We start from the raw sequence: 16,504 nt of genomic DNA, 5'->3' as shown, positions 1-16,504 counted from the left end.
CCATCATCGTATAAAGCCCGCCCTGACAATTTCATTGGTTCCAGCATAGTTGCTCCACAACGGATCAAGTCCAGACCGAACTTCCCGAGCTCAAATGTTGTGGGCGGGGCTAAGTTCGGCTGGCATCAAGGCTAGTCAAATTTTATTCTTAAGTTGAATGAAACATAAATATTGAAATTACTGAAATGTATCCGTCTATATATTTTTTAAAAAAAGGTTGCTGTTTGGATTTAATAGACAAATGCTTAAAGGAACACTCCACTATTTTTGAAAATAGGCAAATTTTTCAACTCCCCTAGAGTTAAACAGTTGAGTTTTACCGTTTTCGAATCCATTCAGCCGATCTCCGGGTCTGGCGGTAGCACTTTTAGCATAGCTTAGCATACATAATTTAATCTGATTAGACCGTTAGCATCAATTAGCATTCAAATATTTTACCTATTTAAAACTTGACTCTTCTGTATTGACATCGTGTACTAAGACCGAGGGAAAATTTAAAGTTGCGATTTTTCTAGAAACTATTCTCTCATTCCTGCGTAATAATCAAGGAACTTTGCTGCCGTACCATGGGTGCAGCGGTGCAATGATATCACGCAGCGCCTGAAAATAGGCTAACTTCCGTCAACATAAGCGTGCCTTGTAACCATGGAGACATTTGTGAGAGACGATTCAGAAGATATTTACTTTGGTGCAGATCCTGAACCGGAATACCTGCAACTAAACAAACTTAGTGCCGGTCACGTTGGAAGTCCCCTAGCTAGGGACTATTTTCAGGCGCTGCGTAATATCAGCAAAGTTCCTTGATTATTGGCGAGAGATTTCTTTCAAAAACCTTAAAAAACTTTTAAAAGGTAGTGTAAAATATATGAATATATGAAGTTCCACCATATTTTTAATCATTAGACAAGTGATCAATTACATTAACCAAAACATATTAATCATTGAATAATGAAATTAACATTATTAAGGAAAAATATTATAAATTAATTTAAATGAAAGCTATTATAGTTGTGCTTCTTGTTTATAATATAAGCAGAAATGAATCTCTTGCTTCTTAAATAAATAATTCAGGCTCTGTTGATGTCAGGTAAGAGTACTTGCCTGATGTTCTGTGTCCTGTAGCTGAGGGGAGGAGACAGTCATCACATGATAAACCTCCGCTTCTTTCTGTTCCTCCGATGGCCTGAGGTTGACTGACAGTCCACTGTTCTCAACCACTGCACCTGGTTGTCATGGATACAACATATGAATATTTCAGACTGCGTGCAAAGTACAGTATGATTTGATATCTGTGCTCAACGCCCAAGAACAAACTCAATAAAAATACCACACTGCTCATAACTCTATCATTAAACCATGCATATTTACAGAAATTGAGTCTTTGTCATGTAAACATACAGTTTGATAGCCTGTAACATGCTTACACATTCAACAATGTTCTCAGCAGGTTGAATGTGATGTTTCCAGCAGCTTTGATTTGTCTCTGTTATGGGGACTCTTTTGCAGTTAAGAGGAAAGCAAAATATCATTAAATTCTCGCTCTGTCAAGGATGAACTCTTGTTCGTGCAGCTGGGTGTTTTTTCTTTGGCAGCTCTAGTCTCCAAGCAACACGGAGGCTCTTTTTACTGTGAGCAGAGTGATCTTGGCTTAAAGTAAATATTGGTATAGGCCAGCACAGGAAGAGGTTTGGGATCTACACCGGCTTTCTGTTGCCCGGGACTCATAACTTCTTATGTACTGTCCACACACTTTTGGACAGCAGACGCTCTAAGTACACTAAACATTTAACAGCAAACATTTTTAAACGCAGGTCAGTGTTTTCCAAAGCACCTCTGCTTAATAACTTTTATTTACTTACATAGGTTTCTTTTCAGTATGAGGTTTTTGAAAGTCTGTTTCAGTTTTGAAACATGATACGAAACTAATATTGACTCCAAATAAGTCCAACACAGGTTTTATTCAATTGCTAAAATTCAGCGTTTCAAGTCTAAACATGATACAGAACTAATATACAAAAAAAAAAAAAAAAAAAAGTCCAACACAGACTTTATTCATCACAAAAATTCACAGTTTTCCCCTAATCAGAGCTAGACTGATATTCAGGGTAGACTGTGAGAAACATATAGCAGCTTAGGGTTAACAGTTAGACAGGCCAAAATAAATAATACTTTTTTTTTGTTGAGTATTTAGATTTCAAAACGTAACCATATATACTGTAGGTATATATATATATATATATATATATATATATATATATATATATATATATATATATATATATATATATATATATATATATATATATATATATATATATATATATATATATATACATAACCTGTGTTGGGCTTATTTGGAGTCAATATCAGTTTCTTATCATGTTTCAAAACCTCATACTGAAAAGAAACCTATGTAACTAAGTAACAAAATTATAAACGCAACACTTTAGTTTTTTCCCCCATTTTTCATGAGCTGAACTCAAAGGTCTAAGACTTTTTCTATGTACACAAAAGGCCTATTTTTCTCAAATATTGTTAACACACATTTCTAAATCAGTGTTAGTGAGCACTTCTCCTTTGCCGAGATAATCCTTCCACCTCACAGGTGTGGCATATCAAGATGCTGATTAGACAGCATGATTATTGCACCGGTGTGCCTTAGGCTGGTCACAATAAAAGGCCACTCTAAAATGTGCAGTTTTATCACACAGCACAATGCCACAGATGTCGCAAGTTTTGAGGGAGCGTGCAATTGGCCACCAGAGCTGTTGCCCGTGAATTGAATGTTAATTTCTCTACCATAAGCCGTCTCCAAAGACATTTCAGAGAATTTGGCAGTACATCTAACCGGCCTCACGACCGCAGACCACATGTAACTACACCACACCAATATATATACAGTATATATTAAATATTAACGTCAAACGTCAACAACAATAATACATATTATTTAATGTATACTTAATCGTTTATTACTAGTAATAAGAACTTTTCTTAATAATAACATCTCCTTCTTGCTGTGTAATCTTCATGCTGATCTAAATATATTATATATATTATATATATATATATATATATATATATATATATATATATATATATATATATATATAATAATAGTAATAACACATTCATAATGCCGATAATTATTTGATAATTCCCTTCTTAATGAGAGGTCAGAAAATTGAGGAAATAATTTTATAATTCCCTAATAATATATTATTTTTAATTTATTATTAATATGAATAATCATTTCATAAGAGCTAGGCCGATACTCAGGTAAACTCAACCAATGGGAAACATATAACAGTTTAACAGTTAGACAAAGCCTTCTGAGCATATATATATATATTATATAATAATAGGAATCGTTTGTAACATTATAATGTTAAAAGATTTCGATTTCAAATCAATGCTGTTCTTTTGAGCTTTCTATTTATCAAAGAATCCTGAAAAATAGTACACAACTGTTTTCAACATTGGTAACAGTAATAATAAATGTTTCTTGAGCAGCAAATAAAGACTGGAGTAATGATGCTGAAAATCACAGAAATAAATGACATTTTAAAATATATTCAAATAGAAAACAGTTGTTTTAGTAATAATTTTTCACAATATTACTGTTTTTACTGTATTTTTGATCAAATAAATGCAGCCTTGGTGATTGATACATTTTATATATATATATATATATATATATATATATATATATATATATATATATATATATATATATATATATATATATATATATATATATATATAATGTATTATTAATATGAATAATCATTTTATAATGCAGATTGTTTTTATTGATAGAATATAATTATTATATAAATAATATAAATATTATGGAATATAAATATAATTATTAGTAATTTATTTAGTATTTTATCAAAAAGCACCAATAAAAGAATTACAAGAACTACAAATTAGTTCTGTATCTCAGTTTCCCAAAAACAGAATCAGACTTAAATATAAAAACAATATTAGTCAGACTCTACTTTAAATTCATCTGTTACTTCATCAGGAGAACACACATCAAGCAGGGAATAATGGAATAAACATTAGCGGGGAGAGCGCAGCGTCTTTGCGGTTGTGTTTGGATGGCGTTCACAGGCTGTGTAAGAGGATGCTCAGAGTGGGAGAGGGATTCATTTCCGCCCGGTTCCCTGAGCCTGAGTTCTGATGAAGTATCCAGACCGCCTGGCTTCCCCTGTGTCAGCCTCAGCTCGCTCTTTCACACACAAAATCTGAAGCAAAAACAGCTCAATTCCCTGCGTCCACATAACACGGGTAGTGTGAGACATGCCCCATTAGAGACGTCCCCACGGAGGGCCAGTAACACCAGCAAAGGCGTACAAGAAAGGGACGTGGCCACCCAAATCGCCAGAGAAATTTGACAGGCAAAAAAAAAGATTAACGCTGACAGGAAAAACAATATAAAAAGTGAGATGAGGTTTATATGTTTGTAGTACATGCGTCAAACATAGAGACCTTTAACACGTCACACTGGCTTTACTGTTATTGCTTGAGGCATGTGACGTAAAAAAAGGCAGTAAATTCTATGTGACGTTTTATCTATATATTTTCTGTGGTAAAAGTGTGTGTATGTGCAGAACAAGTGTTGATTGTCTGAGTGATGTTTTTATACCCGTGACTTCAGCGAGCACTTGTCCAGGTGACGTGAGCGTCGCGTGAGGTGAGATCTCTGTGGTTCTGGGCTGTGTGTATCTCTGCTGATCTATGAGCGAGTGTCCGGTCAGCACACTCTCCTCTGCGGCCGTCAGCAGCGCCCTCTGACCCTCACTGACCTCTCCACTGCTCTCCTCCTCCCACCATCTCTGAGAAAGAGAGAGAACTTATTATGATCATCTTTTTGAACAGATCCTCTAGCGCCATCTACTGGATAAGAGCAGAACTAGCAATACTTCAATGACACATGATTAACATGAATAAAAAAACCTTGAAAAAAATCAGTAAAACAGGAAACAATGCTTTGAACTAGGGTAATCGTAAAAAAATATATGATAAAATGAAGTTGACATTTCTAAAGTCTGGTTGGAAATCACGAGATTAATGACAATTATTTGCCATAGTTTTATGTTTTATCTTCATGTTTATACATCTAACAGTACAGTTAATGGTGGGCAGAAAAAGATTTAATATAAAGTAAATATTATATATAGAGTAAATATTATTATTACATGTACATTGTGCAATTTTAATATATTTAATATTAAATAAGATGACACTTTACATAATATTTAAAATACATATTTATGTTTTTTTCCCTAGTATAAATAAGTCTCCACACATAAAAATACGCAGCTGCTTTTATGTTTGAGGGTTTTCACCTTTTACGGTCTATGGTTTTCACCATCAAAAAATCTTTAAAAAAGAACCAGCTCAAAAGAATGATTTGTTCCTGAACTGAACACCATTACTGAACCAGACTGCTTCAGACAAGTCATGTGATACCTCTGGCTGCTGAGATTGGCTAACAGGGCCACGGTCCATCCTGGCCAACAGAGACAGGACGGGATCGTGATGAGCAGGGAGGCGAGAAGCTCTGATCACCTGACCCTCACTGGGTGGATCATAATCCTGAAAGAAAAACCAAAAGGTTTGTATGAAATCAAACACATCTGGAAAATCTGCGTGGTATTAGTTTTATTGCACAGTGTAATGAATTCTATCACTTTTTTCCACATTTCCAAAACACTTATCCAAAATGAGTTGGAAATTCTGATCAGATTTAGTGTTTTCCACAACGCTAATCATGACAGATGATTGTTAAATCAGCAATAACTGTGGTACTGGCTGTCTCCCCAGTTCTCATTGAGACTGAACCTCCAACCTTTGGCTAAAGGTTCAAACCCAAAGCTGAAATTGTCAGTTCATGTTTAACCATGTCAGTCTTATTATTTCATTCCATTCTGTTTAATAAATGGTGAGGTAAGACACAGGTGTTTGGGTCTGTTACTAAGACTCATAGCATTCAAATATTCACCATATCTTGGACTCCATGCAGGGAGCTGTTCAGGCTGGTCACCAAATTAGGCAGAAGGACTCCTTCCTGTTCCAGAACTGGGGAGAAAAAACAACAACAACAACAACAAATGTCGGTATCATCAGAAGACTACAGGGTAAATTAAATGTAATAGAATATATATATATTCTATTACATTTAATTTACCCTGTAGTCTTCTATATATATAGAAAGAAGTCTCTTATGATAGCCAAGGCTGCATTTATTTGATAAAAGATACAGTAAATACAGTAATATAGTGAAATATGATTACAATTTCTATTTGAATATATTTTAAAATCCAATTTATTCCTGTCATGTAAAGCTGAATTTTCAGCATCATTACTCCAGTCTTCAGTGTGACATGATCTTTCAGAAATCATTCTGATATGCTGATTTCTTATTATCAATGTTTAAAAGAGTTTTGCAGCTTAACATTTTTGTGGAAACCGTGATATACTACAATTCTAAAGTTTATGTTAAGTAACTAGAAAAAAAGAAAGAAATTAATGTTTTTTTCCCCCCAGCAAGGACACATTAAATTGATCAAACGAGCAGGTAAAGTTATTTTCTATTTATAATGTAATTTCACTTTCAAATAAATATGAACTTTCAATTCATCAAAGAATCCTGAATTTTTTTTTTGTAATAGTAATAATCAGGAACGTTTCTTGAGCAGTAAATCAGCATATTAGAATGATTTCTGAAGGATCATGTGACACTGAAGTCTGGAGTAATAATGCTGAAAATCCAGTTTTGCATCTCAGGAATAAATTACATTTTAAAATATATTAAAATATAAAACACTTCTTTTAAATTGCAATAATATTTACCAATATAACATTTTTACTGTTTTAAGATTCTTAATTATTATAAACTTTTGATCAGTAGTGTATATATGCATAATTAAATCATACATTTAGGCTCTGTTTGTGAGACGTCCATTTGCTTATGCAGACACTGAGGTTTTGGATCAGCCTGTGTGAGTGTGTGTTGGACCGATCGTTTACCTCTGACTGCCGCCATCTGGCCGTGAGTGAGCAGCAGCTCTCCCTCTGAGATGTGTCTGGCTGGCATCCCCATCTCAGTGACAGTCACACTGGAACTAGAGCTGCTCTCCTCCTCTGAGGAGGAGGAGGAGGAGGAGGAAGAGGATTCAGGGGTGGCGACAGGAGGAGGTTCCTGGCTTACAGGAGGAAGAGGAGGTGGGGGAGTCGCTGGTTTGGAGGGGAGAGGTGGAGATGAATGGATGACTTGTTCTTCCTCATTTTCCTCTTTGGCTACTGACATCACACTGCGTGACAAAGAGATGGAGGGTGTTAGTGAGTGGCACATATTCCTCCAGGTCTCCACTAGCATAGAAGATATAGAAGTTCAACATTAATAACAAAAACAATACAAAGAGGAAAGAGTGATTTACATACAGAAGTCTTAAAGGTGCAGTAGCAGCTTTTAATTCCAATGGTCAGAGAGAATAGTAATGAAACACTAAATTACACTTTGCTATGACTCTATATTGGTCAATAATGTAAGATACAAAAATATTGTCAAATATTACTTAAAAGTATTAACAAATCTAGCATTTACTTCAGTAAATGAGTTAATTGAGATGACAGGATGGTTTCAAACTGACGTTCTGCTCCACCTATTGAATTGTTACCAGCGTCCCACAGAAAATGATGTTGACTAAAGTTTACATATTAGACATGGACTAAATGCAGATACTTTTTTTTCAGGTGTTGATAGCTATTAATAGCTAAATAAAAGAAGAGCAATTACTTAAAATCCTATTTATTTAGAATTTGGATGACAGTTAACACATAATTGTGAGACATAAAATATGAGGACAGTTAGTACAAAATAATGAGTTTAATTTATAATTGGAGTCTGTGTGACTTTGTTGAACCCCTAGCAGGTGAGGAATTTATAAATATAATATAAGAACTATTTCTATAAAAGCAAGAACACAGCTTTAAATCCTCATAACAGATATACAGTATACAGTGTTTGGAAACTGTTTAAAAAAAAAAAAAAAGTATTTTATGCTCAACAAGCTTGCATTTATTTGATAAAAAATACAGTAAAAAAATCAGCATATTAGAATGATTTCTGAAGGATCATGTGACACTGAAGACTAGAGTAATGATGCTGAAAATTCAGCTTTGATCACAGACATTAATTATATCTTAAAGTATATTAGAATAGAAAACCATAATTTTAAATTGTATTTTCTGTATTTTTGATCAAATAAATGCAGGCTTAATGAGCATAAGAGACTTCTTTCAAAAACAATAAAAACGTAAAAATTAATATTTAAAAAAAGTAATATTTCCAAAATTTTGACCGGGAATGTATATATACTGTATATATCTGTTATGGGGATTTAAAGCTGTGTTCTTGCTTTTATAGATATAGTTTAAATATTTTGTATATATATATATATATATAAGTAAAGATCAAATCTAAATTAAATGTGATGGTATATCTGGGTTTTATACTGATCATCTCATTCTTGTCAAAGTGGAAATGCTGTTTTGTCCCATTTTCTAGAATCAGTCATATATTTACTGTTTTGAACAGCAGGTGGCACTGTGGGTCTATATACCACATCTTCAATGGGCATCACAAAATTCATTGCCAGACCAACATTTAGAGGTAGACACACTACCCAAGTTCCACTGCAAAAAGTTAAGTTTCACTATTGACAACTCAAACAAGACATGCACGAACCATACTAGCTTTTGATGCTGTCCCCTGTTTTTCTACACAAATAATATTAGTGTGCATTTATTTGTTTGGTTCAATATCTAATGCAAGACCAACAAGAATGAAAGAATGAAAATGTGGTAATTACACGTACACTGATTCTGGCGGCTGTTCCTGCCTCTCGCTATGTGGTTCTTCTTCCTCCAGGGGGAGGTCTATTCCTCCCCATGGATGATGCTGCAGGGTGGCTGACTCCGGGCTCTGATTGGCTGGAGGAGGGGAGGGTGTGGCCACCCTGGTGGGAGATGAGATTGGTGTGGTAGTCGGTGTGCCCACAGGAATTCTATCTGGAACTGAAACAAAGGCAGAATGGTTGTAGTGCTGACTGATGTGTGTGAACAACTGTACTAACACCTTTACAAATATCTGCTATGTCTGCTGGCAGCTTGTATAAGGCGACTGATTCAGTATGTTCATAAAAATCACTGTCAGACCTGGTGAAGCAGATTCCTGATGGTTTTTCTTGGGAGACAGAGCTGTAGAAAGATGTTCGGAGAGATCAGGGGTTCTGACGGGAGATGGCGGCTCTTTCAAGCTGGGCTCAGGAGTGGGTGCCGGTGTTGGTACTGTAGTAACCTCCTGCAATATTAGCACAATATCATCACATCGTTTTATATCATGACCCAGTATTTAAGGTATTATCATCATGATCATGGTCAAATATGGAAGCTTGTTTCCACCACGGAATAATAAAAGGTAATTTTGACTTTTTACCACACAATTCAACTTGCAATACTGACTTAATTCTCACAATTGTGATATAAACTTGCAATTCTGACTATATTTCCCACAACTGTGATATAAACTTGCAATTCTGACTTTTATTTCTCACAATTGTGAGACACAAACTTGCAATTCTGACTTTATATCTCACAATTGTGATTTAAACTTACAATTCTGACTTTTTTCTCACAATTACAAGTTTCTAGCTTGGAATTCTGTCTTTGTTTTCCCTCAAAACAGAGATATAAACTCGTAATCGCGACATATAAACTCGCAATTCTAAGAAAAATAATTTTCAAAAAAGTCAGAATTGCGAGTTCATATCTTACAAATCAGATTTGCGAGTCAGAATTGCAAGATATAAACTCCCAATTCTGACTTTTTTTCGCAATCGTGATATAAAAATCACAATTCTGACATTATTTCTCATAATTGTAAGATATAAAGTTGAAATTAGTTTTTTTCCCCCTTTTTATTCTGTGGTGGAAACCACACAACATCAATGTATGTGCTTCCATACAAATCAGAGTATGTTTAGATGCCAGTACCTCCTGAGTATCCTGTGTTTGGACAGGGGCAGTAGGTGCTCTCTGTGTCTCTCTCTGTCCCAGCATTACAGCAACGGTTTCAGCCAGTACTTCATTTACACATTGTCTTATGAGCTCAGAATCCACTGGTACGCCTGTGTCCACAAACAACTGAAGACCACCACCGCCAGCGGCCTCCACTGCCACACAAACACACAGAGAGAGGAAGATTACCTGTTGGATCTGGGACATGGATGTTCGGCATGCATAGAATTGGTCAACTAAAACAAGTTTTTCAATGCTGATATCTAAAAACATTAGCAGCTGTTGCCTTCTTAATGTTTTCAGTGTTGTTATTGTTAAAAAAAAAATTGAAATAGAAATAAAGCTGAATGGAACTAAAACTAATAAAAATGACAAAAGTACAACAAATTACTAAAACTAACTGACCAATACTAACAGCAACTGATACTAATCATTTTCACAAGTGTTGTTATTGTTAAATAAAAAAATCTGGATTTTATTCCTAGAGAACGCTTGTCTGATTTAGCAACAGTAACCAATATGGGTGGAGCTTTCAAAATTCCCCATTAACATATTTTTTTAATATAATTTAGAATAAATAGTTATTAAAATGTATATTTATTACTTGTGCTGGTGGACTAATAGATATTCTAACACATCATTTTCTGGCTCTAAATGCTAACTAAAGCTTTTTTGTCATATTTTTATTGACAAAGACAATAAACGGGTTTAAAAGAAATGCAATGTGTTTTGGGTAATGGGGACAAAGCACAGTCCTGGATTCAAACCCGGATTTGAACCCACTAGGCCAGAGACCTATCATCGCTTTCAACAGGATCATTGCTAATATTTACAATTTCACATCAATTTAAAAAGCTAAAACTCCTAATGTGCATCCAAATAATAATAAAGCATGCCCTTAATATCTACAATACTGGCATTCATACAATTTTCTAAAGTTTCCTATGAAGCACTTCAATTTGAGTTTGCCAGCAAAGTAATTTCAAATAACCAATTTGAGACCCCGCTTTACCTCACATCCAGCCTATTCTGAATTCTTGCACCCGTAAGCATTTTGGACCGGTGCTATTAAAAAACTAATATACAGAACTGACATTTTTGGCAGGGCCCTCATTTCCTTTTGTCTAGGGCAAGACTGCCTTCCAACACAAATACGGTTCCTCTACAGGAGGAAGAGTCCAGTCAGTCTGCGAATATGCTGACAACAGTTTGCCGCGAGCCTCCTCTGCAAATTTGATACATCATTGATCTTTCTATTAAACGAAAGCGAGAATTAATGAGGCAGGACCTCCGCGCCAACTGAGCAGAAGTGACGCGACGGAGACGGAAGGATGGAGCGGAGGAGGAGTAGAGGGGCTGAGCACAAGCAATCGTGCTTTAATGAGGAAATACAATCTCGCTGCACACTGACACGCTTGACAAATGCGCTGCTCGCATTCGTAGACGCTATGAATCAAAATTATGAGCTTGTAGACTGGTACCTTGTGCAGCTGGACCATTCTTGCTGGTTTATGTCATGCGTTATTGATTGTGTTGTTGATTTTCAACATTGACCAGACACATTGGTGAAGATGTATGATGGCTGAACCGCAGACCGACAAACTTCTAAAGCTTCCAAACTGGGAGCTTTCAAATGTGTTTAATGTGCATTACTTTTTATAGATGGTAAGGAAGCCCCTATCCAGCAAAGAGTACAACATTAAACAGGTAATGAAGAGATCAAGTTTAAAATAAGAGTCACATTGTGAGATCTAAAGTTGCAATTAACAAATAATAATACAAAAAATTACACATAGTCACCTATGTCTGATGTCACACTATTCTCCGGCTCTGATTGGCTGGCTGGATCAGTCTGGGCGGGCTGAGGGAACATTCCAGTGATCATTCTGGCCATGAGCTGTTGCTCCACCCTATGACAGAAATGACAAAACAGTGCTAGTGTCATTTGGGGTGTATTGGTACATGTTTTTTCCCAAACTGCCACGGTATGGACATCACGGTTCGGTACATACAGTCAGATGATAAATACAGTCAGTCACAGACGATCCACACACGATCCAAAAGGGGGCGCACGCGGTAATACAACGCTATTTGCTAACCGCCACATCAGGAAAAAGAGCAGAAGATGAGTCGATCTGTGCAGCAACCCAAAACAAGAGTTCAGATGGCACACCTTGCTAGTAGCCTATACGCTACATTTTTGTAACATGCTCCACAAACTTCACGGAAAGCGGCATCCTGTTTGTTTTGTTTATTTTACAAAAGCACTTTCATTGGGAGTGTATATAAATAAAAATAGACCCTACATACAGTTTCGAATAATGTCTTGCTCTTATCAGTATGACCATAAATGACAGAGTATTTTAAGTTGTTTCTGTTGTTCTAATGAGACAAAATAATTTGGCATTTTGCCGATTTGTGTCGTGGATTTGTGTCACTTCACTCGCAATCTCCTTGTGGAAAGGTGAAATATTGAACTTTGTGCATCTGCCATTGTCACTGCATGTTAATGAACAGCGTAGGCTACGCAACACATTAATCAAACGACTTCATCCAGATGTGCTGAAATGAGGAAAATGACATTAAAATGTGCTAAACTAGTGTATTATATATGTATATATGTTTTGGTTGAAGGAAGCAATACGTTTTTGGGATTCAAATAATATGTATAATATATTTTTAATATTGTTTATCTGTATGTACACGTTCAAAAATAAGATTTTTTCTGATCTTATGCTCACCAAGGCTGCAATTATGTTAAAAAATTCAACAAATACTGCATGATTGTGAAATATTACAATTAGTGCTGGGCAATCGATTAATCGCGATTAATCACATCCAAAATAAAAGTTTGTGTTTACATAATATGTGTGTGTAGTGAACTGTTTAACATTATTTTGTATATATAAATACACACTCCTTTATGTATATATAAGAAATATTTGCATGTATATGCTGTATATATATTGATATAATTTATCTTATATATAAATAATTGTATATATAAAAATAACATTTTCTTATATACATGCATGTGTGTGTATTTATACATAATAATTATACACAGTACACACACATATATTATGTAAACACAAACTTTTGTTTTGGGTGCGATTAATTGATTGCCCAGCACTAATTATATGATCCTGTCACATGATCCTTCAGAAATCGTTCTGAAATACTGATTTGATGCTCAAGAAACTAATTTTATTAATATTAATGCTGAAAATAATTGTGCTGCTTAATATTGTTGCAGAAATCGTGATGCATTTTATTCAGGCTTCTTTGATGAATAGAAAGTAATTTGGTTTATTTGTTCGAAGTTTAATGTGATGATACAAAAAGAAATAAAAACTTGATCAATTATATTATATGCTCACAACAGTGCAGAAGATGATATTTGTACAGATAGTAGGGGCCTCACCAATCCACCAGCCTGTTCTCCAGGGTCTCTCTCTGTTGGATGGTGCTCAGGATGGGCTCAGTGAGAGGGGTTGAGTGAGAAGGCTGTGGAGGAAACGCTGGGCCATGATACAGAGCAGCTGGAGGAGACGGCAGCCCGTTGAGCTCTATAGGAGAGTCTGGAAGTCCACAGTGTGTTTCCTGAATTTAACACAGCATTGAGGAAAATCAAGTCTTAGCAGTTTTATGATCTATATCTGCCAACATAAGGTTTTCTGAAGAGACTCATTGACAATCCTGCAAAAATATCCCTGACAGCTCACTGGATCCGAAATTTAACTTTCAAAGCAAATGACAGCAAATAAAAGTGCACACCGTGTACCATGCAGTAATGGCAAACATATGTTTGTATGAGCGTTATTTCACAGTGGTCATTACAGTCTTAACAGAATGGGAGGCTGGAGTGAAAGGGGGACGTTTGTCTTGTATAATTCCATCGCTGGATCCGTGAGCCAGCTTCCAACATTTCGGTCATTGGTTTGGATAATGTTCAGATTCCTTTGGCTCGGACTCAGGGAGGTCTGTGTAAGGAGCGATTAGCTCATTTCCAGTGGCCGACCGCCAGAGGAAAAAGAGAGAGAGATGCATTCTGCCAGTCGGGCGCTGGGCCCGTTTGAAGTTTATGGCTCCATCAGAACTGGCCGAGCCAAAGCTGAGGCACTGGAGATTTGGAGGAATGACATTTTAGGAGCTGGCAGCGATTCGTGCCTGCAGTCCAAGAGAGAGAGAGCTTGTTCACCGGGGTCTGGACTTAAGTAGCTGTGGCCTTTATTTGGTCGTTGGGAAAACTACAAGTGGGCCGAATACATGCCAGTCCTCGAAAAAACACTTAAATACATGCAACTGCTGCGCAACGCGCTTGAATTTTTATTGCTCTCAATCTTTGGAAAATGTTTATATTTCTGGACTCGTAACTCCGATCTTAATTGCCATTCAAACAATTGCAGAATCAAAATAAAAAAAGTCAGTAGGACTTTTCATGGAAATCTCTGATAGGTTGCTAGGGTCTTCTGGCAGATTGCAAGGTGTTTGGTCTCTAGATATGACTCAGGTCCCTCCATTAATGGAAGTCTGTGGGATTTTTTTCACCAGTTTTATAGTCTACCAAATCACTTAGAAAAGTACTAACTTTAATAAGCCACATGACCGGTAGCACAAATGGTACACGATACGATTCAATACTTAGTGCTAGGGGGCTGTTCAAATCACTAACTTTTAAGTATAAGCACTAAAATAGTGATTCTTGCATTATACCTGTACAATCACAGGGGTTTCCAAACAGAGGGTCACAAGATGACTTTAAAATAAGCTAAAACAGCTAAAAATCAAGATGTAAAATGACATCCTTTTTCTTATTTTAATTAATTCTATAAATAACTGCCATTTTTATTTAAGGGCCAGAGTTCCCATGATCTTGGAAAAGATATTTGAGGGAATTTTAAAAGTGTGATTTCTGAGCCTGGAAAAAAATAATTAATCAAATCCTAAATGGTCAAAGAGGAAGGAGATTTCTCTTAAAAATATATTATTAGTTAGAAATTGCAGAGAAATTGCTAATTGTGAGTAAAAACTATTAAAAAGAAAAATCTTGTAATGTAAAAATCACGAATGACATTCATTTGAATTTATTGCTATACAAAAATAAATAACATTCAGGTATTGAAACTTATATAATTGTTACATTTTAATCATTATTTTAATATATTGGTAATATAATTTACTAGTTAGGGTAAATAAAAAATAATAAGGCAGAACTACCAACAATACTGTTTTTAAAATTGTCTTGGACAATGGGGGCCTCAGAGTCAAAAAACTGGAAAACCACTGTCATACAGGCTCCAATTTGCAGAACACTTAAGTAATGAATGAAAATCAACAACAAAAATGCACATAATATATGCAAAGATTGAGTTTGACAACCAGGACTGTAGGACAACCACTATCTCTGACGTCTGCAAACGTCTGCAAACAATTAACACCTTCAGTATATTGACGCAAAACAATTTCCTTCCACCACAAAACCTCTGTGAACCAGAGATCAGATCCAACTGAGCTTCATCTGTGAATGATGTTTCCTCTCAGGCCAAAAGGGGTCACTGTGGAACAGCTCATGTGATTTGGAATGTAACCCCCTCCATGAATCTTTATTCCCATTATAAACACTCTTTTTCCCAGCACCTTCCACAAAAGCCTGTGAGAACAACACAGATTTGCCTGCTTCCACCTCTAATGACTGCCATGCTATTTCGGTGCTAACTGACGCCTTGCCCTTGTAAGACCGAGCAGGAGATTCGGCCTGATGCCCAATACTCTGGGCGTCCTGCGCTGCTTGTTAATGGTAAATATAAGGGGCTTATGTCTCTGTCTGCATGCTTGAGCAAGCGTGAATTCCTGAACGGAAAAAAGGAGTAATATCGGCAATACGCACCACACCCCTTCAATATAAATTCACCGAAAGGCCAATTTAGCAGCGCACATTGTAATTAGATTTTTTTTTCTCAAGCCAATGAATGATATTTTAAACTCTTATTCATTCTCTGGTCTTCGTTAATTAAAGAAAACGATGTTCTCCTTCACCCTTTGGCTCTGAAAATCTCATTATTGGTGCACTGAGCCATTGATGGCCAATATATCCGAGTAGGAGGAGACGTGGAGAATGGGCATTTGTAGTTGGGTCAAAATGCAAATGGAAGTAGGAAGTAGGAAACATTGGATAGGGGCTGATACCCTCAGGGTGGACACCAGGCTGTGAAATGACCTTTACGTTACGAGCTGGAGTGAGTGTGTGGGTTAAAATGTGCTTTTAATTGAATGTACCTGGCTGATGTCGGCTACGGCCAAGAAATTGGTTCCGGGAAAGATATTTTCCTCCTGATCTTCACCAGCATGCAGTTCCTCGGCGGCCTGGGAGGCGATGATACGGAGACAAGAGGTCAGAAAGCAATACCGT

The 16,504-nt window shown here is 36.1% G+C and overlaps 1 protein-coding gene across 1 annotated transcript in view; it reads right to left on the bottom strand.

Moving 5' to 3' along the window:
* The window catches only part of kiaa0586 (KIAA0586 ortholog), a 155,979-nt gene that overhangs the window by 34,966 nt on the left and 104,509 nt on the right, over window positions 1–16,504 (bottom strand). The window contains exons 19-29 of the mRNA XM_079832271.1: window positions 16,372–16,458; window positions 13,517–13,695; window positions 11,893–12,002; window positions 10,069–10,247; window positions 9,232–9,376; window positions 8,892–9,090; window positions 7,042–7,325; window positions 6,014–6,090; window positions 5,482–5,607; window positions 4,655–4,844; window positions 1,102–1,223 (exon numbers count right to left, since the gene is read on the bottom strand). Of these exons, the coding sequence (XP_079688397.1) occupies window positions 1,102–1,223; window positions 4,655–4,844; window positions 5,482–5,607; window positions 6,014–6,090; window positions 7,042–7,325; window positions 8,892–9,090; window positions 9,232–9,376; window positions 10,069–10,247; window positions 11,893–12,002; window positions 13,517–13,695; window positions 16,372–16,458 (1,698 nt within the window). The remainder of the gene's footprint in view (window positions 1–1,101; window positions 1,224–4,654; window positions 4,845–5,481; window positions 5,608–6,013; window positions 6,091–7,041; window positions 7,326–8,891; window positions 9,091–9,231; window positions 9,377–10,068; window positions 10,248–11,892; window positions 12,003–13,516; window positions 13,696–16,371; window positions 16,459–16,504) is intronic.

This window comes from Gobio gobio (assembly GCF_949357685.1).
Source record: "Gobio gobio genome assembly, chromosome: 13".
NCBI classification, from domain to species: Eukaryota; Metazoa; Chordata; class Actinopteri; order Cypriniformes; family Gobionidae; genus Gobio; species Gobio gobio.
The sequence above is the reverse complement of the archived record's forward strand: the minus strand, read 5'-3'. Positions and strand labels throughout refer to the sequence as shown.